General features: G+C 50.9%; 1 protein-coding gene across 2 annotated transcripts in view; it reads right to left on the bottom strand.

Moving 5' to 3' along the window:
- SELENOI (selenoprotein I) overlaps window positions 1–23,769 on the bottom strand; it is a 34,063-nt gene extending 10,294 nt beyond the window's left edge. For both annotated transcript variants that reach the window (XM_062573376.1, XM_062573377.1), the window contains exons 1-5: window positions 23,692–23,769; window positions 3,933–4,001; window positions 3,481–3,589; window positions 1,454–1,528; window positions 679–941 (exon numbers count right to left, since the gene is read on the bottom strand). In XM_062573376.1, coding sequence (XP_062429360.1) covers window positions 679–941; window positions 1,454–1,528; window positions 3,481–3,589; window positions 3,933–4,001; window positions 23,692–23,739 — 564 coding nt within the window. In that variant the 5' untranslated portion in view covers window positions 23,740–23,769. The remainder of the gene's footprint in view (window positions 1–678; window positions 942–1,453; window positions 1,529–3,480; window positions 3,590–3,932; window positions 4,002–23,691) is intronic.
- Between the last annotated feature and the right edge of the window lie 3,629 nt (window positions 23,770–27,398).

Genomic DNA, 27,398 nt, shown 5'->3' with positions numbered 1-27,398 from the left:
ACATGCCAGTGAGTTATTTGGCTGTATTTGGCACACATCCTGCTAGTGCAAAAAGGCACCTCAAACTTCTTGCACTTCGGTGTACCCACGTTGACCGAGAGTAGGAAGCTAACTAGAGCAATAGTTCAAGTAGCTAACACGAAATCATAGTACAGCAGACAGAAACCAGGCACAGGAAATCCAAGTCAATATCCATTTTTCAAGGGCAATTGCTTTCCTGTTAGCACAGAAAGTCCAAAAGAAAGCACAACAGCTTCTCAGAACACAGAAAGGCACATAAACCTCCCTGGATCTATCTCATTTTTGAGGAGCTGAATTCTAACGCCACGTGACACTTGCTCATTAGTGCAACTGTAACTTAAAGGCATGCAAGGACCCTGCTCCATTCTGCATGCAAAGGGCTCAGCATCTCACCTTAGAGAGGGTTCCTAATGCTGTGCTGCTCAACAAAGCGCACATCAGGCACATGGCTCGGAAAGCACTCTTCTGCAATTTCTAGACACAGGCAGAGCACGCTCACATCCAGATAGCATTGCTATGACTGATTTACAAGGTTTTAGACACATACCAGAGCCATATGCATCTCTGACACCTCAGTGCGCAATATTACCCACACATGCTTTCAGTTTATCAAATTTCTTCTGTTGAAGAAGAACAGTGGCTGTGATGTGTACTTACCACCTGGCTGATGTCATATCCCCAGGGCAGGAAGAGAATCCCTGTGTTATATTTCTCCCAGTGGGAGAGGATGAATGAAAACAAGACCACCCATAATAGGAGGTACAGAACGAAGACACTGACGCCTGTGGAGCCCCGTCCAAAGGTGGAGTAGACTGTCACAACAAAGTACACGCATGCCCAGCTGTCCAGACCATGATCAAAGAGCTCTCCTAGTGGTGTGCTAGAGTTGGTCCGGCGAGCTTGTTTCCCATCAACACCATCTGTAAAGTAAAGAGAAATACAGAGTTGCACTGGAAATCCCCATGCAGAGCAATACACCTGCTCACAGCTGCTGAAGTCATCACAAGGAGTGAATACCAGCTTCCTTCGCCTCCAACCCTTCTAGGGAGTGTGGGGTTTGTTTTTTTTTTTTTTTTTCCTTCCCCCTCTCTTTGCAACCAAAAAATAGAGCAGAAGGAAAGTGTTATTTACAGATTAAGATTATATTTAACATTGTCCAGAGCCAGAATTTCACAAGTCATCTCAAAGCCAGTTACAACATCTACCTTTTGCTTCCCTTGCTTTGAGCCAACTTGCTTCCATCCACTTCACAAAATAAGTTCTGGAAACTGGTCTAGTAGCCCAAGCAGCAATTACATCAGGGCATGGCAGAAGCCCAGAATCAGAGTTTCTCAATGGGCACGGAGATAAGACAACATGCAGCTGCAGCACGAACAGATGACTGACACATCACAAACTGCCCCCCAATCGGTCACTGTAGATAAAGTCTTACCTAATGTATAGGCAATGAAGTTGAGGAGACCCACAACGACCCACACTCCACTTGGAACGTGCTGGTGATCAGGAGCTGCAGAGATCAGAAAGATCCAAGACAGGACAGCTCATGTACATTCAACAGGTTTATTCTGGCACCAGAGGCACAGCAATATAAAGCACTCATGCAACTAAAACAGTGAAAAATGAGGCATTAGCTCCCAGGATACAATGGCAGTGTGAAACCTGGTGAAACCAGGTGAATAATGTGAAAATGGGTTAGTGAGAACAGGAGTCACAGGCCTTCATTTTCCAGGACCTACTTCTCCTCTCTTCCCGCTTCTGCAAAGTCACAGGATCAAAGAACTGGTGATGGCAGCTAGCTACTGTAGTCCAAACACATGATGGGAAAGTGAATGCAGACTAGACTATCCTCAGTCACCTGCTAACAGAGTCAACTCTCTGCTGGACAAGTGACTACACCCTTCTCAGACATGCAGGGAAGGCCTTCCCAATCTCCAGTCTGTACCTGCTGATCAACACAGAGTTCTCACTTCAGAATATCACCTCGTTGTTTTGACAGATAGTCAGCTTAGCTTTCTGCAACTATAGAAGCCAAAAGGCTGCATTTAAAAAAAGCAAGAAGAGACACAGCCTCTTTGCAGCAGCCTCACAGGAAGGCACGTGAAGGTTTTCCAAAGTAACAATGATTCCATGTACGAGTGCCACTTGTTTCCTTAGAGCAGCATAATGGCACCTTTCCAGCAAAACTACGCACAGATGCTGCAAAGCATCTCAGATCTATGAAACTGTCCAACAAGGAGGGAAGGCACAAGCTTCTGGTGGTCTCTTCAGCAAAAGGAAAAGAAATGTTCTTTTTCCAGGTAGGACACGTGCAACATATACATAAAAGGGTCTCATAGCATGAGTTTGTTTTGCAGTGCCTTTGGCAGAGCCAAAGTTTCTGGACATCTGATCTTCCAGGGATCCTTATACTGAACTTTCTACTGTGAGCTACATACGGCTCATGGACCAACAGATACTCTGAAACTTAACTAACAGGGCCACAGGTGCCACTCAAGTTTTTGAAAGCCTGGTGTATTAATAATAGTATTTGGCTGTCTACAGACAAAGTCAATTCCAAGAAACAGTATTTTTCCCACACTGAATTGTATTTTGATGATTGGCCCAGTCCTAAGAGAATCGAGGAAACTCTTCTGAGACCCAAACTAAATCTGACAGGAGGAAAGGTAGAGAAAAAAAAATGTATAAATGAAGATATTAGTAAGTGACAAGGAAAAAAAAAGTTAATACAGCACGACAGTTCTCAGAGACATCTCCACAAGAGGGGAGATGCAATCGAACCTTCAACTCAAAGGAGGAAGGGGGGGCAGGGGAAAGAACAGATGGAGAGTACATGGGAAGCACACTGCAATTTCTGCTCTCTTAGCCAGTCTCTGCTGTTCTGAAACCAATAGAAAGGCAAGAAGTTTGTAAAGCATACAGTTAAAAAAAAAATAAATAAAAAAAAAAGGAAAGCTGTGTGTATCCTTGCAATATGTAGAATGGTAAAACAGAGATAAAGGGTTCTGTCTTTGTTAATTTGAATGTTGTGCTGGTTTGTTTTTGCAGGGGGGAAAATTAGCTGGGATGCAAACAAGGCTCTATTTGCTGATGTTCAGGAAAGCAGTTTCGTACTTCATACTGTTTGGTTTTAAAATGAAGGCATTAGGTTCTTCTCAACTCTGAAAACAGAGCTGCTTCCTACTCAGAAAAAATTGTCTATTTCCTCCTCCTTTACCCACACACCCCCAGCCAAGCATACATCCACCCAGCAGCTAGAAGGAAGGTGTTGTATTTCGGCAAGTCTTTGTCACGAAGCCCAGCCACTTTCACTCAACTCTTCAAAACGTCCTTCTGCTGACACAGCCACCTGGCTCTGGGAATGCCCTGATTAACAAGGCTAATCATCGAGCACTAGAAGTTGCAGCAAAGAGATTTTACCACTCTGATGCTTTATGTCCAAACAGAAACAGGCAGCCTTACCAGAAGCATAAAAGTCAGGGTCGAAGTATGCCATGAGGAAGAAGTTGAAGACAAGCAGCAGGAAGCCAGAGAACGTTATCAGATTTGGGGCCAGCCATGTAGGGAAGATCTATGGAAATCATGAAAAGAACACATGAACTCACTAACACACGTAATAAGGATTAGATGCTGCTCTTGGCCATGGCAGAAGCCTAGTTACAATCATGGGCATTAAAAAAATGATGCTTAATCACATCCGACTAATTGCAGAGCAACACAAAGCTTTAGGCTATGATGCAACAAGCTCTACGCAGGCTGTGATCTGGAAGAGCACACCCTCTGCACTAGTCACACCACAACTGAACAGGTCCTTGCAGCCAAAGCAGATCCTTTCAGCTGACTGTTTTGTGCAGAAGACTTTGCAGAGACCAGATGTTTTGCTATCCCCACTCACATGACACATGAGGTCTCACCTTCACTATCGTGTTCCAGAACGGATGCATGACGTAGAGAGACAGGGGGTTGCTGTCCACGGCACTGTACTGCGAAAGAAAGAAAAAACAGAAGTTATGGCTCCAGTAAATCTTGCAAAAAGGCACAGTTCCTGTATAAGAAGCTTACCCTGTGGATACTTGTAACCTGAGCCTCGACATTGCAAGAACACTTGAATTGGGGATGGAACTGCACTGGGGAGGGTGTTGAACAACCCCCAATGTGCCTTCTAACTCCAACACACTGCTCAGGTGCACGTCTCACATTCACATACCCTTGCTCCCCTCTGTAGGGAGCAGTCATGCTGCCAAGCGAGAAGCGCAGGGAACATGTCCACTACAGAGATTTTTCAGGTTTTGTTTACCGGACAGGCAGGAAAAGGCTTGAGGACATGCCACCTCCTTTGTGGCTAACCCTCCAGCAGGAGCTCTCCATTCCCAGACTCCCAGCCACACTGGAGGCCTGGGAACACTCTTTGCACACTGGTGCATGGGGCTAGGATTCCTCCAGAGCGTGGCCGGTTCCCTTCTGCTCCCTGCAGCTTAATGTAGTTCCCATCTAGCTACTGGCTGTGTTTAAACCCTGTTGAGTCCAGCCCAAAGTTTTCAAGGCCAAGTAGCTCTCTCCCAAATTAGCACATCCAGGGACCATCTAGGCTCAGCATCTGAACGGCACCACGTAGAAGGGCAGGAAGAGACTGCTCTGCAAACCATTCCAATGGCCCATTGAGCCTCCAGGTAATTAGCTCCCACACTTGCATCCTTTTGCCAGCACAAATTATAATCCCCGCTTTGTGGGGTCCCTACAAGTGGGAGACACTGTTCATTCACTGACAGCTCAGTAATTGCTTGAGAGGGCTAGGGCTAGAGGGACACATTTCTGCACTGAGCTCTGAGCAATTCAAGCACAACCAGTGACTGCTCCCAGAAATCCTGGACAAGAGCTTGCTTATTTTGGTCATGGATTAAGCCCATCAAGATGGCAGCTACCACCATTTCACCTACATTCAGTCACCTGGAGGAGACTTACCACTTTCGGGAGGATGGAAGATATTTACATGGTCTTTACGTAACAAGCCCCTAATTTAAAAACAGAAGAGCCTGCAACATCGCTCCACAACATTAGTTCAAGTGAAGGGGAAAAGAGATGTTCAAATCCCAGATCTAGGGCAGACCCAATGTTTTACTGCGAGCTGGAGGGAAAATAAAAGGACTATTTCAGCATCCCAATGCCTTGTCTCACAGGATCTGTGGATACTTTAAAACGCCACATAATCTGCTACATCACTACGCGCCCATGCATGGCTGTCTCCAAACCCCACACATGCCATTATAGTTTAAAATGTAGGGGTCATTCAGCGTCAAAAACATGGGAGGAATACAGATAGCAGCCTCCCAGTGCAGCAAGACAGGCACAAGCTGGGTTGCTTCACTGGCGCTGGACAGAGTAGGACTCCCAGCTCAGCTCTCAATCTCACCAGGGCAGGTAGGCACTGAAATCAGAGCAGGCAAGGGAAGAGAGTGGCCGTAGTAGGCTCGGTCACAAATTTCAGCATTTGTCTCAAGCCATACCTGATATTACAGAGGGGAAAACAAAACAACATTTTCTCACCCACTGAGCACTTCTGCAGCATTTAGCTAAGCGAGCAACTTCTTTTCTCTGTCCTTAAGAGGCAGCTGGAACACAAGAGGCCAAAGAACCCACCAGGAAGATTTTTGCTTTAGGCAGGCTTTGTGCTCACTGTTTGCAGGTAGGACCCATACCGTTATTTTTATTACATAAAGACAGAGTAGTTTAACAGGTCAGTGGACCTCTGCTTCAAAGCATCAGCATCTTGTTCCTGGTCCGTTCCCAGTTCTACACTCCAGCAGGGCTGGGAACTGGAGCTCATGTTTCCAGGAGACAATTGGCAAGTGAACATCAAGATGCCCTTGGTTATCTAATGCAGGACAGTTCTTGGAGCACTGATAAGAACGGCTCCTTTTAATTAAGGAGCCAAGATATCTGCAGAGTCCATCACTCTTCTTGGGAAATGGGGAGCAGGAGTTCTTGCTTCCCACCCCAAAGATTTTGGATCATTTGAGGGAAAGACAGCCAACCAAACAACAACAAAACAAATACAAGATCCAGACAAGCCAAAGAACAGTTTTCATTTAGAAAGTTAAAGTTTCACATAATTGGCTCTGAAGAGCATCACAAACTTATCTGCCATCTGCCTCGTGGCCATTTACTAGCAGAGATTATCCTGTCTAAAGTCCTCTTCACCAAGTAACAGTTTGATAGAGTCCCAAGAAAGTTTCATAAGCTATAAAATGCCTCTGCTCACATGCTCAGTGCCAGCATGGAAACCTCGGGCACCCACTAACCCTGAACAACAGGCCCAACAGCCAGGGTGCTGACACAACACTTGCCCAACTCTTTCATTGCATCAGACATTGGTCCCTACTTTCACCCCACGCTGTGGCCAAATCCCAGCGGGAAGTTTAAGAGCAAAGTTGCTGAGAGCAATCAAAGCCTCCACCTCTCCCGCAGAGCCACAGGCGCAGAACCGCAGGTGTAACCTATGCACTCACTGAGCGAAAGACAAATTCCTTGGATGGTTAAAAGGAGACACATCAGCAGGGATGATGCAACTACAGATCCCCACCCACCCCAAGGCCTTGAACCACTAACCAGCATCTTCTCTTAATCAACAGCTTGTCCTCTATTCGCCACTCCGTCGGGTATCCCATTCCTCAGGAGCAAAAAGGACATTTTGTCCATTTCTTTAGCTGGGAGGAAAGAATGAGCTGTCGTTCTAGATTGCTGCCATGGGAAAGGAAAAGCTACAACCCCCCACAGAAGACATGCTCGCGTGAGGAAATGGCACCAGATCCAGCTCGCTGAGCACTTGAAGTTCACGCTCCAAGCGTACAGACTAAGAGCACTCTCTCAGGGCAGAGGAGAGTCCCTGCTAACTTGTTTTGGGACTGAAGTGCTTGAAGAATCAGAATATGCCCACTCTTCTAAAGATCTGTAAAAGAAGCATTTACATAGGGCTTCACTAATGCCAGATCTGTTGCTCCCAGCTCTGAACACAAGCTTGCAGCATGATTTTTCAACAAATGAGTGGAAGAAAGCTCACCTACTTTTTTTCCCCTAATCATTACAGCATTTTTAACATTTTATTCTCATATTCCCAATTTTTCTGAATCCCATCCTTGCACATATTTCTTTATCTCCTCCCTGCAGATTTTCCCTGCCATCTCCGTGATGGATCTTCCCACATTGTTGCACTATGTATTAGCTGAACACTGCTTATTTGCCCATTCCAATCTCACCATGCCAGTAAGTCTGTAGAAGCTGCACGGCTGCAATGCTGGAACAAAACCCTGAACTGTGATGCTTTACAGAAATGAGGTTTAAGCCATGAGGAACTTCCATCCCAGTTTAATGTAATTTTGAAAGACAGAATTCCAAAAGCTTTGTAAGATAATAAGATTTGACCTCATGTTTAGGGGAGGACAAGATTTGGAGATCAGTTAAATCTCATTATCTCCGTAACAGCCTGGAATGAGAAATCAAATAGAGCATTTACAGCAAACCAGAAGAAGCACTTTGGAGTTTATATGTATATGTTATTAAGGCACTTTGTGAAGTGTCTTCAAGTCTATTCTGTGGGGAGCTCCCCCCCACGCTTGGAAGATGGAAATAACAAGCAATAAGCAGCTTTCCCCCACGGTCACACATGTTCCTGTCTTGCATACACGACTCAAAACCCCCGAATGAACCATTTCGCAGAGTGGGGAGGAGACCCCTTTTGCAGAGGTTCACTGATATGACAACCTCAGCAGCAGCTGGTCTCCTGGAGAGACACATCATTGCCTGCTGAGCAAAGCAGGCAAGTGCTTTGCCTGCTCAGAGGACACCAATAAATCAAAGGGACTGAGCTGAGCTGGCTACAGCACAGGGCTGCCTGCCACGCCAAGGAAACGGCACTCCTGGGAGCCAGGAACCAGGCTGGAAGGCTGCTCGCCGCGACTGACGGCACACAACAGCCGCTTGCAGCGCGAATACCAACAACCTGCCAGGCATTTTCAGTTACAAAACCTGAAAACATGCTGCACACCTACCATACCTGTGACTGCTTTTCATCTGGCTTCCTTCCTACAGATTTAGTTGAAATTGCCACTTTCATCTCTACCTTTCTGCCAGGGAGAGCGGGTTTCCCCAGCTGCACAGTTCGGGGGTATCCCCTCCACAGGGCAGCGGTGAGCCAGCAGCTCTCCCGGGAACACCGGCTGCAAGCAGAGGAGGAAACAAAGCAAGTTACCTGCGTATTCCAAGCCCAGTCCTCTGGGCACGCACCCTCCAGCCTCGGCCGGGAGAGGCTGGAGCAGGTCACCCGTGCCAGCAGCAGGCAGCAGCTTGTTCTTAAAGGAAGACCTTACCCAGGCTCCTGGTTCCTACATCAAGCCTCCTGGGCAAAAGCTTTTGGAGAGAGATGTACATAGGGAAATACAGTCTAAGCAGCAAGAGAGTATCTGTCTCAATCTATCTGTTCCCATACGCTTTGCTTTCTCCTTATATAAATAAGGAAGGAATGCTTCACTCTGCGTGGAAGTAGCATGGGACAGAACGTGTGAGCAGGGACTCTGGTTTCCACACACGTGCAATAGGGCCTGCCGTGTTAACTCCTGCCTCCCCACGTCTCACAGCCATCGCACCATCGCGAAGCTCCAGACAGTTCCCAGCTGACAGAATTAATCCAACCGCATCAGCTGTTCAGTCTAGCCCAAACGCCACTTTCAAGTATTAGCAGGAGCCACTGGAGCTCTGGAAGTAAATTCAGATGCAGTTTAAAGCAACATGCCACTTTCCTTAGCATAGCTTATTTTTAGGGTTAAGCCTTTCATATTCTAGTTTCTTTCCTAAAAGGTTTGTGCCTTGAAGCACAGAAAGAAGCACAACAGCCCATTATAGCAACAGGCTGAAGAATGGCCTGCATACCTGCAAAGTTTGTCTCCAGCTCAGCTGGTTCAGATGTTCTGATGAAACACTCTCAAGGCTATAAATGCAGTGGTGTTTCAGCTTGCCAAAGCACCAACTCTGTCATTCAGTCACCTGCAAATTAGCACCATCTTTTCCATTTTGCATCTCTACACATTGATCTAGTGACTAACGCATGCAACTTGTAGTCTTTTCCAAGCCAGTTTTCTAATATGGCCAATGACAGCCAATTAGGACTGAATTCTCCCTCATTTTCAGGGAGAGAAGGTCAAATGAAAGGTATGAGGGCATGGAAAGAATTTCACACACTTCAGATATCTGTTTGCTTTAGAAGGAGATGGAGAAGGAGACATTTGTAATGGAGCCTGCTCTAAAATAGCATCACACACACACAGATACCACCTCTTCTAACGATTGCAGGAAGGAGCCAGCGTAACCCAGATGGTCTCCTGAGGATTTGGTTTTAAACTCCCTTGGAAAAGGGCAGAGCCAACTTTGTAGCGACAGTCTCTCCATTTACATCGTGCAACAGCAGCCTCTCTTGTGCCCAGTCCATGCCAGGATGGCCACAGGACTCATTCCCTGCCCAAAGGGTGGTTTAAGAACAGAAACATCAGCCCAGGTTTATATACAGCATAAAGACACCCAGAGAGGGACATTTCCTCCATGCAGGGAGAAGGATACAGCCAGAGTGCGCGGCACAGAGAACGCCCTGCCCAGCTCAGTCCCCCGCTCGCTCCATCCTGTCACCCATTAGGGACAGATCCCGCCTGGATCCACCCAGCTTACACATCGGTGACAGCTCTCCTACACATCCCCGAGTCACATGGAGCAAGACTGCATTAGCATGTGAACAGGATATATCCCATCAGTGCTGAAAGGAGGTTCACTCCTTGGGAACTTTTTCCGGATGAAGTGGTAAGGTGCTTTTAAAAATCCTTACATACCCAGATTTCCGTCAGCTCGGGTTCACCAGCCTGCCACACACTCAGTAAGGCTCTTCCTTCCCTGTTTGATAACATTTTAAAATGAACATAACTATTCTTCTACACGGGAAAAGCTGCTAACAGAGGCAGTTTTATTTTTTAATTTTTGAATTTCAGTACAATTTAAGCTTTGAAACTCTTTACTTGGACACTTGAGCTAGCCAAGATGCACCCATTTATTTCACGCTCTTTGCACAAGCTAATGACTACAGTGCAGACGGTTAAAAACCAAGGGAGGCTGCAGCCCCAGCTACCACAGTGCCATCGCCGGAGCAGCATCGAGCCGATTGCCGTTGTCACGGGATTCAGAGATGCGAGTGGCTCGCACAGCTCAAAAGCAATGTTAACCATGCAACCGGCACATCTCTGGCAGATCCCGTTACGTCCAAAGAGAAAAATACAGATTCATAGCCTAGATTCCACTAATAGCTTTTCTGTCTGGAAAAATAAAGCAGCTTTGAAGTAATTCAGTTACCAGGAGGGAGAATCAGACTAGGACATGTTACGTGGGTGCTCTACACGGCGCCCACATCAAACTTCCCAGCACGATCTGGGGTAGGACAGTGCTGGTGGCAGACTGCTTTGCATCACTAGTGCTGCCCAGGCTAAACCTCTCCACTTAGCCTGAAGACAGAGCCCGTGTGCTAGGGCGGATGCCAGCCTGCCCCGGTGGAAGAGGCTGGCGTTGCTCGTCACCTCATGCCTAGAGGCCCTGCGCTACCCACAGCACGCGTTCCTATTTACAAACACTGATCTGTGCCACCTCCCTTTTGGGGAAGGGTGAGAAGAGGAGGAGGAAGCTTCCTTGGAGACGAAAGCCTACAACGCAGAAAATCGTATTTTCCACTTGTTAAACAGTCACATGCTCATTCCTTGCCTGATTCAAATGGACTTTGAGAGCCCAGTGCCAGGAGGGGGGATGGTGGCATTACGGCCACTAAGAAACGAACAGAATTTATTCCAGGAGAACATAATCCTTCCTGCAGAAAAGTGCTCACAGTCACAGACGGGACAGAGCTGTAAACAGCAACTGCAGACCTGTTTGCAAGCTGGTTTTGCTTGCGGGAACTAGGAGGCTCTCCGGACCCGGCCAGGCGCGCCTCGGCCCGTGCTCCGCAGAGGCGAGCCCTCGGAGAGCTGCGCCTCACCCCCAGGCCTGCCCAGGACCAGGCGTACCCGGGAGCGGGGCAGAGGGAGCCTTGGCAGCGCAGCCCAGCTCCAGCAGGCCTGCGAGGCTGCTTCCTATAAATCTCTAAGCACGAAGAAGGCACGAGGCGAAGGACATTCTCCCACCAGGCCTGGAGGCAGTGAACTTGACAGCCCCGACAGCCCTAACCGAGCAGAGCCGTGCCAGTGCAAACAAGTCACTTTGCACTACGACCACACGCTGCTGCTGTGTTAAAAGCTGCATCGTGCTTTAATGGTACTTATTAACTCAAGTTCTGTTTATCTTTTCTAAGGTCATTTCTCAACTGGCATAACGAGGAAGTATTTTGACGACGGTAAATCTGCAATCGTCACAAGAACCGACAGGTTTTACTCCCACCAAGGGCAGCAGCAGTTCACACTCGTAACAGTTCACCAAGAGAGAAACGGTGCAAAGGACACCCCTTCTGCCCCGTGCACAGCAGCACGGAGAGAGGCACAGAGCAGCGGGCACCAAGGGAAGGCTGAGACCTCTCTGAACAGCAGGCATTCCTCAAACACCACTAAACGCTGCACGTCTCAACACCTGCATCACTTTCCTCCTCTTGGCCATCTTTCATTCCCCACTGCAAACCTGCGAGGTCTCCAGCAAGCAGAGATGCTTCAAAACACAGCATGCAGTGGAGTCCACCTGGGTCAAAGCCTCTCCCTCAAGAAGAACTACACCAGCTAGAAGCTTTGTTTTAGCTCCACAAACCCCAGGGGATGTAAATTTGACAAGGAAAAAAACACTCTTCTCAGCCAACACCCTGTCATGCTCAGGGCCTCAGCTCTTCCCAGCACCATCTGGGAGACTATCCCTATCTTCTGTAAACACAGACATGGCACTACTCCTCCAGCAAAACTGCAGGTGACGAACGGTTGGAGAAGCTCATTCTTCCTTGCAGGTAAGGACAGCTGAAGAGGCCGTGAGTTTGGCAGCTGGAGAACGCACAGCAACGGCCCTGCGCCGGCACGAGGGAACAGCTGCAGGAAGAGGAACGTTCAGCAAGACGACAGGTTTGCCCAAAGCAGATGTATTGCAGAGTGATAAAATACACTTGGCTACAAAGCACCAGCCAGTGCTTGTACGCAGCACGTCCCTGCTTATCCCCAACCGGGCTCCCCTCCGCAAGGGAGTCTTGTTCTCCAGTGCAGCAGCTCATTAATTAGCTCAGGTCCTGTCCACGGCCACTCCAGAGCGGACACGGAAGCTCAGGTTACAAAAACAGAGCCCCACTCAAGTTGCTCCTTGAGCTCTAGCCAGAGCCTGCAGACAGCTGCAGCTCTGCTGGCACCAGTGTCACCCCACGGCGGGACAGAGCAGGCAGCTGCCTTCCTGCCGCATCCCAGCCCCATCTCATCTCTGGGGGCACAGGCAAATCATTTCCCCATGGATACATAACATGGAGCAACAAAGCATGCAGAGCAGGCTCCTGAGTGCAGCCTGCCAATTTCTACTGTATCCATGAGCACTCTCCTTCTCCAAGAGCTTTAAATATATACAAATATGGGTCACCATCGCTTCCGCTACAGTTCAAAGCGATCAGCTGCAGCACGGATACACAGATGGCAAGCACAGGAGTATGAAAGGAGAACTTAAGGGGCCCAGGGCAGGGATGCAGTTAGAGGAGGACAAGCCAGAGACCAGTCTCTGGAGTGAGAAGCCAGAGATTAGAGTAGTAACTCTGGGCAGGAAATTTTTGGTGGGGGCGGGTGGGGTGGTGGCACAGGGAAAAAAAAAAAAATCACAGAAAACCAGTTACAACAACGTTGCGGCAGCCAAGAGACTCTCCTACTCCTGCCAGAGCTGTGTCAGGTTCAAAACAAGAGGACTGAAGTATCTGATGGGGATGATCAGAGCTTAAACAAGCAGTCTGCAAGTTGGGAAAGGGAGGAAACAGCCTTTTAATAGCACTGAAGGAAGGAGAACGGAAAAGCATGATAGCAAAACCCAAGAAAGACGTTTTGCTCTCCCAGAAAGCAGGCTAATAGTCCATGAGGCAGGAAGGAGGAGAAGAGGTGCCTGCTCTTGCTCCACTTCTCCAGGCACACTTCTAGCAACCACCTTGTGTCCTCCTGCGGTTCCTAGCAGGAAAATAACCCAAAAAATCCATTTCCCGCTGGATTAGTGAGTTCAACTGGCTACCTGCAGGTTGGGCTTCCCTTTTCAGGGGCAGCGAGCCATCAGAGAGGTGCAGATACTCACAAGGCTGCAGCCTCTGTCTTCTTCAGACAGCCACAAGGCTGGGGCAGGAATGCGCTGAACCCAGCACAGAGCTGCATTTGATACCAATCCGTTTTGGTTGTCCCAGGAAAGCATTCAAAGCTGTGCAAGAACAGAGAATTCACGGCAATACCAAGAAAAAGAATCAGTCAAACTTTCAAGTATACCCATCAAAGCAAAACCAAACCCCACACACATTAGGAAGTGACTACAGATGAAGCAAGGTACTGCAGGGGTGGAGGGGGGAAGACTCTCCTCTTCAAGTTCCAGTAGAGCTTATCTGAAAGGAACAAATAAAACATACTTTTCCAAAGCATCTAATCCACTACAGAGAGTGAGGCACTGCTACCTAGCTATATCCCTCAATCCTCCTCTCCTGAATGGAGAAATTCACAATTAACACAAATACAGAAAAACAGGTGTTACTTTGTAAGCCGAAACATCCTGCTTCACGAGGCACAGCGCAGCAAGCCGAGTCAATTATACATGCCCTAATAATGCGGCCATTTTCTGAGCCAGACACTGAAAGCGATACTTTAATTTCTGTAGTGTACTCAGGTTCTCTTCCAAACAGTTCTGCTCAAGCCAGACACTCACTGCTAATTAGCAGAGAACGGCATTTATGATGGGGTTCATTGTAGCCAAGATTCGCTCAACAACAAAAATTACAGTAGACTTTCAGTCCAATTAAAGAGACTCAAGATGCGCTCCAATCTTACAGTTTCTTCTACCTGACAAGAGAAAAAGAATGTTTTTCACCATACATCTGAAAGTGAGCAAGGCCTCCTTGGGAAGCTATAAACCCTCAGAGTTCATTACAGTAGCTTCCCAATATCCATTCCCTGCCAGACAAAGCATGCTGTTCATGCTGTCAGAGCACACGGGGGAAAGTAAACTTCTGGAGAGATACTTACCTGTGCAGAAAACAGTCCCCTCTATTTAAGGCTGCTGTGCAAAGCAGTAACTTTACACATCTTGCAACACTGGATCAGCACTCCAGGAAGATCTGCAACACAGCTCTCTGCTGAACATGATGTGCTGACCTTGCCCCTCCTTCCCTTCTCCAGCAGGGCTAGGAAGGCTCCTCCAGCACACGCAAAGGACTCAAACAGCCTGGATACTACTGACACCCTCCTCACGTAGTTCTTCCCTCTCACATCCTTGTAGCTGGGAGTTTTGAGATTTTTTTTTTAATTGACCCTGACAACAGGGACTGGAAGAAGCTAGAAGAACCAGGAGCGCTCTGCCAGCTGCCCACTTCCTACAGAGAAAGGCACAGAGACACAGGCAACCGTCACAGCAGACTCCAAGCAGCACAGCAGAGCAAGACGATGCATGCAAAGATTTCTTTAGATACTTGCATTTTTTCTTTGGGTAAAAGTTTTTTAAAAGGGAATCTGAAGAGCAAAAAACTGCTGAGAAGTCAGCTCTGCTTCCTACTCCTCCACTGCACACACTCATGCAAAAGGCACCCGATTTTAGCAAGAGATGTCCCCAAACACCTGCCAGAGGCAGTAACTGCCTATCCCAGTACAGAGAAGGGGGCAGCAGTCAGGGGGCAGGACAAGAGCTGCATCCTTCACCTCCACAAGAGAAGAGCTGGGAGGGCTCCCACTCTACGGGACAAGACAAGAACTCCACTAGCTGCATCCATTACACCCACAGGCTGCCTTGTTCAGGCCTTTAGTTTTAGGGGCTACAACAAAAAAAAAAAAAAACAGCAATGGAGGGCCCAAGGCAGCTCCCCTCCCGCAAAAAGGGCGGAGATTGCTTGCCAGCAGCACAACTGTTGGCCCAGACCACCACACAGAAGAGCAACCTTTGCCTGGCAGCTGATGCATCTGCTGCTTGGCAGCGAACGCTGCTGAGCTAAGCACTCCCAGTCAAACCATCTTACACAAAAACCCGCAGAGGTTTGATGTTCCTCCCAGGCAACCCTGCAGGACTCGCTGTGCACCAAAGCAGCGGTACGTCTTTAACCACAGAGGCACTCCAGCACTAACCACCGCCACTGAGCGGCTAAAACTGCAGACTGGGAACCCTCTACCAAAGCACAGCTCAGCATCTTCAAAGTCTTGTAAAGTAAAAGATAAAGCCCAGAAAACAGATCTGTGGAAGCAGCAAACAGCACCCCAAGCTGTTAGCAACAATTACAGGATTACTTGAGATGCGGGGACGTGGGCACACGCAGGCGAGGCCCTGGGAAAGAACTAGCTCATCGTGACTTTCTAGGAACACTTCTGATGTGTACTGTAAAGGAACCTAAATCTCTCGCCCTCATCTCATTGCCCAGCACAGAACAAATGCTCAGCAAGGCTCACGGGGCAAGCTGCTTGTTCCCAGCTAACCTGCAAGCGCTGCTGCTGTCTCCTCCAACCAAGACAGCTGGGCAGTTTTCAGACCACAAGACCTGCAAGGGACACTAAGCTGGGCAGAGATTCAAACCCTGAATTTAACTGAGGAACTGGAGAAGGAGGAAGAAATCCCCTCTCTACTCTCTAGCTGCTTGCTGTGAAAGTTATGAAAACTAGGAGGTCTTCTAGGCTTTCTTGCCTCTGCAACACTGCAGCCGGAGCAGCACTTGGAAAGCCCGGCATTGTTCAAAGGCAGCCCCGCACGCACACATCCCCTCTGTTTCAGGGCAATTAAAGGAGCCTTTGGAGAAGGAGTTAGGGATTCAAGAACAGGGCTCAGAGGCTTCCCCTCCTCCACACCCTTCATCCTAAAGGATCCTGCAGAAGAATGCAAGCTATTTGTCTGGAGGTGGCGAAGACTGGCCTTTTATCACCATGGCCTCAAGCCTCACATCCACACTGTTAACATCCAAAAGCCTTCCTTTTTGCTGCTTCATTACCAGTTTTCTTGTTTTTACACTGGTCTGAGGAGTCACTGACACACATTGATCTTCCAGCACTCTGGGGAGTCAACCCAGAGGAGGTATCTTTACAGACTCATATTTCCTGAGAAGCCTGAAGATGACAAAAACAAAACAAGAAAACCCCAACATCCTGCTAAAGACAACTTCCACACATTTGCTTGTTGCAGTGTAGCATCTGTATGTAGCCTTGCTTTCTGTGGTAGTTTTAAGTGTGCTGTTCTCAGCAAGTTCAGAAGTGCTGAGGAGACAGCAAGCCCATGCAAGGAAAGAAGATTTCTTGAGGCTGAGTTAGAAGGAAAGAGCAACCTCCTCCTCAGGGACAGAGGTACAGAGAGGAGACTGGAACCGGCAGTTCTGCTTCATGCTATTTGCTTAACAAAACTACAGAATCTGCTCAGTCAGTAGCTGAAGTGTGATACACACCCAACACTCGGATTTGCATTGCCCAGCATGCTCTGAAGGCCAGTCCTGCCCCACAGCCGACAGCCCAGCCTCAGCGCAAGACCTGAGGAGCTCTGATCTGGGGAAGATGCAGAAAAAGGAGAAAAGCATCAGGGAAGCAGGTAGTTTATGTACACACGCACACAATCCTTTAGATTAGATGTCCAGTCCTTTGAGACCTGTGTACTCACTTTCGGTATCTGACTTCCCAAGTTCAGGTCTCATCTGACACTGCAGGACAACCATGCTTGACAGACACTACTGCGAACCAAGTCCGCTAAGCGTGAACCTCCACAAGGATCCAGCGTTCACACTTTCTCAATCAAACAGCTATTCTCTTTTTTCCCATCCTCAGGAATAGGCGGTTGGAAAACAGCCTTCATTTCGCAAGGCAAGAGATACATCCTTCACTGCTAAAGCTGTCCTGTAGCAGCTGCTCTGGGCAGCAATATGCTTGATGCCATGGTAAGAGCACCTGGAAAGCTCAAGTAGGAGAGCTGGGATCTGCCAAGAGCATCTGTGCTGGGAGAAAGGCACTAGATCACCAGCTAAGCCCTCAGCCCATCGCTGCAGAGAGAAGCTGTGATGAGCAGCGAGTCTAGACACTTTCAAACCTAGCTGCTCCCAGGCCACGAGACACCAAGAGGGCTTCATTTTACTGCCCACACAGGTTACAACAAAAAGACTTTCACAACAGGTATGAGCAAGAGCGGGCTACCAGCAGCCTCCTCCTCGCTGCTGCTCATTGCGTGCTACCCTTGAGCAGCAGTCACTGCCTCCTGCTCAGAAGCCGGGACCTGGAAACGGAAAGATGTCAGAACCCAGCAGTTTTGCTACAAAAGGCCATCTCTCACTTTCCAGACCCCAGTTCACTCCCTCTTACTGAGGTTATGTTTGTTCTCAAAGCCTTTGGGGCAAAACACCAGCCTGTTCCACCCTTTGGACCCTAATATAATACACGCCACTGCCTTTCCTTGCACACAGTAACAACAGCTCAATACCCCTCATGCCACATGTGAGGAGCGGGCAGCACTCCAAAGTCCTTCTTTCTTTGTGTCTCCTCTAAATCTTGCTCACTAAAATGACAAATACCCTGGAAAAGGAAAGCCTGAGGTCCAATCACCTGCACAAACAGTCCCAAGTTTTACCTGCACTTCTATCCAACTCACAAGATGAGGAGAACACACAAGCACAGATCAATTATACCTGTGTTAAGAGCCTGACTACACAGTACTGTCGTAGCTTGAGTATTTCCTTTCCTTCTATACAAGCTGAATGAAATAGTGACATAGTGAGGGTACATCTGGCTGTAGGATGCAGTCCAAGAATAGTTATCAGCGACCGCATCGCTCTGGAAGGTCCCACTGTAGTGCAGGACTGTACATGGCACTGCTGAATAAAATGAAGTAGAACTGCGATTGACCCAGACCCCACAAGACAAGGCAAGGCTGCGGAAAATTCAGGGCACATGTCTGGAATCCAAGACGACGAACCAGTGAAGCTGTCTAACAAACAGGATGCATTAAAGTTGCAATGCTCGGTCTTTGCTCAGTTAAGTCTTACCTTCTGCAATAGCTCCCCGCTCCGTGGCAGCTGGTTTACCGAAATGCAGTGCATCAGGGAGCCACAAGAGTCGCGATGCTGCAGAAAGCAGCAAGCATCTCACTGAGACATGCAAACACAAGTAAAAGGCGTGTTGTACGAAACACACAAAGCCATCCTTCCACTCTTCTGTGCCGCAAGGCTCCTGCTCACACCCTGCACTCAGCTTTGGGCACCACATTTCAGAAGAGGCAGAGACAACTTGCACAAGGGAGAGTTACTTGTGTTGCTCTGTGAAAACAGGACTTAAGGACAGTTTGGAGGGAAGAAAGGAGTGGATCTTCTTTCTAGAGAAAGCAATGTAGGTGCAGATGTAACAGGCAGAAATCCCTGTGAATGTCCCAGATGGTCCCACTATTCTCCCCCCCCCCCCCCATAATTTTATAGAACAGAGCTGCCCAGAAGTCTGCCAGGAAGACTCTCAACTGACCTAGGGAGGAGAAGAGACAAGGCATACTCAAGAGGGATGACAAGAAGCTGCTTCCCTGTACACATCTACCTTCTAACAGACAGACTTCTAAGAAGCAGAGTACGACCTCTGCCATCCAAGTGCAAGGTTTATGCTCCTGAGCAACAGTATCAGACTACACCCTTTTTGGCAGAGGACATTCAATACTGAATGCTAACAGAGCATCTGCTTGGCTTATGTCCGCTGAAAGCCAACACATGCATCCTGCTCTACAGCCTCCAAACAAAATTCGTATTTTTGACATCAAGAACTCTGTCCTGCCAGAAGCAATCACTTACACTGAACTGACAAGTCAGTGGAAATGCCAAGACAGACACACTTACTGGTCAGAGAGCCAGACACAAACCTCGAGTACAGCATCACTGCGTCGGGAAGCCGTACCACAATTAAGCCAGACAGGGGTACAACACATTAGTTAGAACAGATGTATTCAGTCCAACACAGGAGTCCTTCCCATTTAAACAACCCCTTTTTAGGGGATCTCCAAAGCTATGCAAGATACACCTGAGTAGTTTGGTCTCCTACTGAAGGAGTTCTCACACAAGAAGTTATAGAGGTAAAATTAAAGATGCTACAACAACACTGCACTTTTTGCTGCACAGCTTCCTTGCACAGACAAGCTCTTCAGCGTCTCTCCAAGAGCAGATAAGGGACTGTTCTCTGTACTACAATCCCACTAGCGGGAATCGAGCCAGCCTGTGACAGAAGGAGCACACACCTACCTCTCCCACAGCCAGCAGAAACGTGCACTCTACAAAGCTAAAAACCATCTGGTGGCTCCTGACTCGCTGCTTTCCATACTTGTTCCTGGCAGCAGCACAAGAACAAGACAGCCAGAACAGCAGTTATCACTGGATCATCTTGCACGAAGCTCTTCTGCTCCCACTATATCAGCCCAAGGAAATCAGCTCCTCTTCCAGAGCAGGAACACGTTCCTCCCCTTAGATGCACGTTGCTGCCTCCACCTCATCCAGAAGTTGCTTGCTGTCCTCCAAATCTGTTGTGTATTGGCCTGGAGAGCTACCACATAGAGACAGAGGCAGCATCGAGGGCAGCAGACACACCTGCAGTAGGACCTGACAGATCATTCCTGTTCAGGGTTTTGTTCTGATCATGCATCACCTTTTCGGTTTGTCTCACCTAAGAGCAACCACTTGCCCTATGCTGCTTTCCAGCTATGCTGGCTTTGGGCACGAACTCAAGCTACGGTAATGTGAGCGACACACTCGGGTGGCCTCCTGTGCAGCTGCTGTATACTTCAGGGAATGCTTCCTCCCCTAAGGTTTAAAGCAAGCCCCCTCTGGCTACTAGGCAGAGAAGGCAGCTCACCAACGTGTAAGTTACCTTTCTCTTACCTTGAATTACTACCACTATACATCCCACACTGCACCTTTCTTACTCTACCCATTTGGGGTGACAGCTTACACTGTCGCAGAAGCTTTCTGGGTAAGAACAGCTAGCGTTCAGCAACGGAGCAGTAACGGATCGAGATTCGTATGTTCATGACATTGAAAGAGCAGAGTAGGACAAGTCTCAATGCCTGAGGCCAGGCTGGAATCTGTGAGCTAGTATCAGAGATCCATGCCTAGATCAGCCACTTTCTCAAGACCATGAAAGCAAAGAAAACAAAAAACTCCCTAAGCAAACAAGACATCTAGGAAGGGAGCACTGCAGAGAGACTATCCGGGGCTTCATTAACCCTAGAGCAGACTGCTGTGGCAGTATTAATTTCTTTTCTCAATACAGTTTACTGCAATCCTCAGCAAAGAGTTTTCACCTAGAGGTACTTACACTGACAGCATTACAGAGCCTTGACAAGTGCGTGACAAGGTATCAGCATACACCGCAAAGGATACTCTTTGAGCACTAAGTGTGAACCTGTCTGCTTTATCAAACTTCCTATTGATTCAGTAAAACCACAATCTCTGGAGCAAAGCTACTTCTGCCAGTAAGACCGCACTCGTGCCTTTAGGGCGCACACAGCTTTACTGGCCTCCATTTGCTCAGCTGCGTCCACCAGGGAATGAACGATACCTCCGTAAGACATCTACTTACAAGTTTCAGCATCCTGCAATCTCAAAGCAAGGCTAGTAAGTATAATGCCTGTGTGTAACTGGCAGTAACAAGCAGCATGCTTTACATGCTAGATGAGTCTTTCCTCCTCACTCTAGTCTGTGTTTAGAGTCCTGTTAGTAGACGAAACTTGGACGTGGTTTCCATCAGAGGTGTCTCCAGGAAGACCATGACCTGAAACCAGGTAGCTAGTATCTGAAAACTTGTAGCTAGTAATCTGTTAACTGTCTTCACAAGGGCAAAATTGGTCAGCTCAAGAGAGCTGGCTCAAGGCTGAGTGGGTTCTCCTCACCCTTTTCTCCAGCACCCACACAAAACACGCATCTTTCACTGCCTTTCTAAACACACTGAGAACTTACTGCTGCATACATACACAATCTGTCTTCTGTGGGGAACCTCATGCCATCTGTCACGTTGGTCAAACCCACACTACAAAGTTCGTTTATTTTCAGTACATCAGCTACAGATACAGGGAGGGCAAGAGCAATCCCTGATCACTCCTGTCCCCAGACTACTCTAGGAGGAGATCCAGACCGGTGCTAACAGCATTAGCTAACTATACAAGAAGGTATTTCATCTGCTGTGCTTCCTGAGTGCATCAGACTTGTCCTAGCTGTTCTGTAGGTTTAAATGACATCCCAGGAACCCCCTGGAAGGGAAGACAGGAACACGGCCCAACGTGACTGACACTGGAATAAGAGCCCAGTTACACTATAGATTGAGGGTATGATAGGCAAAAGGTTTGTTCTTTGTATTTCAGTGATTCTTAGTACTTTGGGGAGCAGGAGATTATTTTGTGTCTTAACAAAAGCAAAATTAAAACACCTCTCTGAAGACTGTTGCCCTTATGGAAGAGATATGTGCTTTGAAGTGTCATACTTAGGCATAGTCTTGATAATCAGTAATGAAGAGAGTGCAGAAGACTACAAAACAACATAATCAAGTGATAATAATGAATATTTCAACAGGCAGACATTTCAAAGTTTTAATTAAAATTAGTAGTGCTATTGATATTTAAGAAGAAGGTGAGACGAACCCTTTTAATTTCACTACTGGTATGAGAGAGGTAAAAAACACACTCACCTCCACTACACACACACCAGTGCTCCCCTGTACTAAGGATGCCACATGCTTTGGCCCAAAAGTCAACCGTTACGGACTGAAATCACAACATATGGCAGAGCCTGCTAGCGTCTACAGCAGCGTCTTTCGAAGGGGTCTAGTGTTTCAGAACAAGACACAGACTTGGCACGCTCAGGCTAGGAGATAAGGGTGAACTGCAGCACATTTCTGTGGATTGGGCTGTCTGCATGGAGCGGCCAAGCAGCAAGAGCAATATGGTCCTGAGCTAACAGAGCAGGGGAAGGCCCTGGGACTGGACCATGCTCCCACCACAACGCTGGGATGGGGGAAATCCCAGACACGAGTCACCAGGCTGACCCAACAACCACGTTCAGCAGAACGAACGCAAATTCTCTCCCGCCAGCTGACCAGCACAGCCACAAAAGGCTGTTCCCATTACCATGACCCTGCAAGACCATGACCATGTCCACGTCCTAGAAAACCGGCTGAGGAGAGAAACACCTCCCTCACACACAGAGCTGGGATGGCTAATCTGCCATGCTCCAACCTCACACAAGTCCCATTTGCTGCAAGCCTGCCTCCTCCTCCCAGCTAAACGAGGTCCTAGGGAAGGTGATGTCCCCCAGAAGGGCCCCTAAGCCCTGCTCCTCCTGGCTGGGATGTCCTTTGGCCCTGGTGGGAACCTGCACGCACCCCGAACTCCCCCCCTGCTCCTGCGTGGGAGCAGCCCCAGCACAGCCTGGCAAGGTGCCCTCCTCGCTGCACGCAGCGACATGCCACGAAGGCCCTGCTCCACAACATTACTTCCAGCCCAGCCACGGCGGCGGAGCGCAGGCAAGCTGGGGCAGCGCTGCTCGCAATCCCAGCCGCGCTGCGCGCAGCACCGCCCGCTCCCAGGGGCGGCCCAGGGGCGCAGCTCTGCACCCCCCGCACTGTGCCACACGCAGCGTCCCCCCCGCCCAGGAGGATGGCCAGCGGTACACAGGTCGTGTGCAGCCGCGCCGCCGCCGCGGGTGGCACGGCACGGCACGGCACGGCACGGCACGGCACGGCTCGGAAGGGCTCCCTCCCCCTCCCCCTCCCCCTCCCCGGGGGGCGCAGGCTTCCCAGGCGCAGCCACGTTTGCACTGCGCGCAGCGCTGCGCGGCGGAACAACACGGCACCCCCCAGGCAGGGCGCGGGGGCGCAGGCTGCGGGCGCGCAGCCACGCCGCGCGGCGCGCACCGTCCGCGGGCGCGCACCGCCCGCCACCACGCAGGGAACTGCCCGCTGCGGGCGGCGCGGGGGCACTCCGCGCCCGGCCACGCTCGCCCTGCGCCGGCTCGCGCAGCGTCGCGCACAGCGAGCCCCGCACCGGGCCCCGCCGCACGCCGGCGGCATCCGCTCCACGCGCGCCCGCGCCGCGCCGCGCACGACCCTCCCGCGGAGGGGGGACCTCCGCGGCCCCCTCGGCATCACGCCGCGCCGCACGCAGCGCGCCCGCACGGGGCGCTCCGCACGCAGCCCCACGGCGCCGGGCCGCGCTGCCGACACCCCTGCGGGCCCCTTCCCACGCGGGACGGGGGGCAGCCTGGGGGCTCCTGCTCCCCATGCGCCCCTCCCCCCCACCGCGCTGCCCACGGCCTCTCCCACCGGGGAAACCGGCGGGGGCGAGGGGGGCGACACACGACACCCCACACGCGGCCGAGGTTTCACCGCCCGCGACCCCTCTCCCCACGGCACCGGGCCCCCCACGGCACCGGGCGCCTCGCCGGGGCTCGCGCGGCGGCGGGGCGGGGACACGCGCAGCGCGGCGCCGCGCCGGTACCTTGTACTTGCTGAAGCCGGCCAGCTGCTCGGCGCTCACGTACTCCATGGCGCCCAGGGCGGCCCCGGCCCCCGCCGCCTCCCCACGCCACGCCACGCCACGCCACGCCACGCCACGCCGCCCGGCGCGCCCGCCCGCTCGGCCCCCGCCGGCTCCCGTAGCACCGCCGCGCCGCTCCCGCCTCAGCGGCCCCCTGACGTCACCGCGCGCTCCGCCCCGCCCCGCGCGCCGCTCCCGCCTCAGCGGCCCCCTGACGTCACCGCGCGCTCCGCCCCGCCCCGACCCGCGCGTCGCTCCCGCCTCAGCGGCCCCCTGACGTCACGCGCGCCCCGCCCCGCCCCGCCCCGCCCCGCGCGCCGCCATCTTGACGCGGCGCGCCCCCTGCCGGGCGGGGGGGGGGGTGTGGCGCGCGCTGTGCTCGGCGCTGGACAAGATGGCGGCGCCGCGGTAGCGGGTTGTGTGTGGGGGGGAACCGTTATCCGTGACGGCGCCGGCGGGACCCCCGGGAGCTGCCCCTCCGCGGCCCCCTCGGGCGCCTCGGCGAAGGCAGTGGCCAGGCGCTTTGTGCTGCGTCGGGCCACCCCGCTGCAGGCCACCTGCGCCGCTCAGTCCCCGGCTGGCACCATGGCGCGCGGGGTTGAGGGGGCCCACAGCAGCGGGCAGCCGTCAGATCTGCAAAGCTGTTTTGGGGGGAAAACAAATGAAAGAGGGAGGGGAGGGAAAGGGAAGCGCTACCCGGGGGCCTTCCTCCAGCAAGGATCCCCCGGCCACCGCGGGGGCTGGTCGCTGCCCCCCGGCGCCATTCCCACCATGGTGCCCTCTCCAGCAGGGCCTGCTCCGCCTTCCCCCGTGGCTATTGCTGCTCCTGACGCTGTTGGCAGCATTGGAGGCACGTCCTGGCTGGGGACGTGTTTTGGGTCCCTAGTACGACCCGAACGCTATCACAGGCGGAGGGAAGAGGCTCTTTGCTTGGCTCTTTGCTCTGGGGGTGGAAGTCTTGGAGCAATGTTGGCCTCTGAGCAGCGTTTGTAACCTCTCAAGCGTGTACTCACACGCAGCCTGTGCACACGTGCCCTCGTGTATGCACACCACCACTAGGAATATTTTATCCAGCAAACTGCTACCTAGCAGTAAACAAACAGAAGGAAAAATATTCCTGCATTGCAACTCCACTCATCTGCTTCAGTTAACCTGTATTTCTTTTCTTTTTTTTCTTTTTTTATTTTTTGGGCGATTCTACCTAGCTTGATCCTACATCCAGCTCTACTGATATAAATTTGGAATGACTCTGCTGTCTTTCGTAGACTCGTGCCAGGCTGATGCCTTCTCTGCAGCAACTCTCCACTGCGATTTTCTAAGCAGATTTATGGGCAGTGCTGGTCACTGGGCTCCTTTGCTGAGTGAACAGCACTCCCTGCACTGTGACGGCCACCACACCTGGTGTCCAGCCTCCTCCAGGAGCACTTCCTATGCTGCATCAACACGGAGGAGGTTGCTCAGTGAAGACAATTCCATGTGGAGCTATGCTCACAGTGTATCCTAGAGCCCAGAAGGTGGTGGGGAGGTGGGCAGGATCCATGCAGCCCCAGATACTGCCACATCACCACAGCAGCATCCTAAGTTAAGTAGAGGAATACCACTGTGGTCTCTGAAACCCTAAAGGGGACTGCAGAGAGGAATGAATTGCTGTGAATTGACCACTTTGGGGTGGTCACATGCCCAGGGAGGTTTGATGGTGATGTACCATCATAGACCTGACTCAATTTTCCTTTGGATTCCTCCAGTTATATATTCTGTTGACAAGTTTCACTAGCACACTGAAGTCTCATGCACATGCATTTTCTCTAACTTGAACTTTCTTGTTTTAGATCTTATGCAGCCCTTCATGGTCCCACAGGTCACTCCCCCTGCACCTACAGCAGTGCTGGGCAAGCTGGTCACCCCCTCAGCCCCTGCTGCCGTCTCCGCCACACGGGCGTGTCTGCTTTGTGGACAACGAGATGATGTTAATAAGCAAGAAAGACAGTGAGTTGCTGGATTGACTCCCAAAGCCCCACATATGGATGGACCATGGCACATCCCATGTAAGTTCCCCGTGGGAACTTCTGAGAACTCCAGAAGAGCATCCAGAGATGTGCCTCCCTCCTACCAAGAAGATGAGTGCCCAGGAGCTGTAAGGCAAGAAGGAGATGGTTAAGATGAGCAGAGACCTCAGTGCCTGGGCAGATGCACTATGAACGCACCTGCTCGAAGTAGATGCAGTTGTCTCATCCATCAGGAACCCTAGGTCATGCTCCGTAGAGTTGCTTTCCAGCAGCTCAGCCCCCAGCCTGCATTGTCACACAGGGATATTTCTCACTAGGGGCAGGACCCTGCCCTTCCCTTCAGTGAACTTCAGGAGGTTCCTCTCTGCCCATCTCTCTGGCCTCTCAAGGTCTCTGTGAATGGCCGCACAGCACTCTGGGGTATCGTCCACTTCTCCCACTTTTCTATCATCAGCAAGCTTGTTGAGGGTGTGCTTTGTCCCATCATTGAGGTCACTGATTAATTGAGTTGCAAGAGGAAAGGGCTGTTTGCTTGTGACTTGCCTTTGCTGGAGGTACAGGGCCTTCACTGGAAGGATGCAGGATGCCAGGCAGAAGGCCTGGAGGTGACCAGGTGGGACTGGGGGGAAAGCTCGTGTGGTCAGGGACCCTGCCAGGGGATGAGCTCTGACACAGCCCGGAGGGCTTGGACTGCACAGGGTCCGGAGGGACGATGCCCCTGTGCTGCAGCAGTGTGCAGAGAGCCCCCGAGATGGGACAGGGAGCCCGGCCAGGCCTGACGCCCAACTCCAGAGCTCTCTGCAGGCACTGGCACTTGCCAGGGAGGCACAGTCTGCTGGGCCTTCCACAGCAAAACCCTCTGCTCTGCGCTGGTCGCTGCCGGAGGAGCGGTGGCTCCTTCCTGGTGCCCCTGGCACTGAGCCCAGTGCAGCATTGGGCTGAGGGGAAAGCTGCAGGCCTAGTTGCAGATGGGACTGTCCTGAGTCAGGGCTGAGAAGCCTTCAGGACAAAGTCCCGGGGAGCCTCCCACCCCCGTGAGAAACCTGGAACGAGAGGATTTGAACCTGGAGCCAAAGAACGGGAAGGGAACTGCCACATGGTGAACGTACACAGTGCACATAGGATCAGGCCGCCTGGGCGAACCAGATGGTACCAGCTCCTACTTGGTAGGATGTGTCAATGGCGTCCATGAAGATAACACCAACTCCTACTTGATAATCGAGTGCGTCACCAGTGCCTACTCCTTAAGGCTGCTCTTTTGAAACAAGGGCAAGCGTAAGAAAGTTACGAGTGGGATGCGACTCTTTTCCCTGCCTGCTGTTTTTGGTCAGCACCCAGCAGCTCCCAGTGCAGCAAATCCTCCGCTGTCTGCCACAAGCTTCCTTGGTATGGATGGGACTGTGCTGAGGGGCAAAGGGGAGCATCACTGAGCAGATGTGTGCTCTTTGGGGAGCAGCGAAAGGGAAGAGGAGTCAAAGTGGTGTGGTGTGCTCTGAGCCATGGATGTGAGCTCCTGGTCATCTGGCATCAATGTGACGAGGTTGTTTCTTGCAGACATTTCTGCCTGACTGCGAGAGGGGCTGGGAAGAGTCCCACAAAGCACTAGCGATGTAAGAAACCAAATCCACGTGTCCCTGGAAGATGCCTCCTCACCATGGACTT

Source organism: Rhea pennata, chromosome 3 (genome assembly GCF_028389875.1).
Source record: "Rhea pennata isolate bPtePen1 chromosome 3, bPtePen1.pri, whole genome shotgun sequence".
In the NCBI taxonomy this organism is placed as follows: Eukaryota; Metazoa; Chordata; class Aves; order Rheiformes; family Rheidae; genus Rhea; species Rhea pennata.
This window is presented reverse-complemented; position numbering and strand designations above follow the sequence as displayed.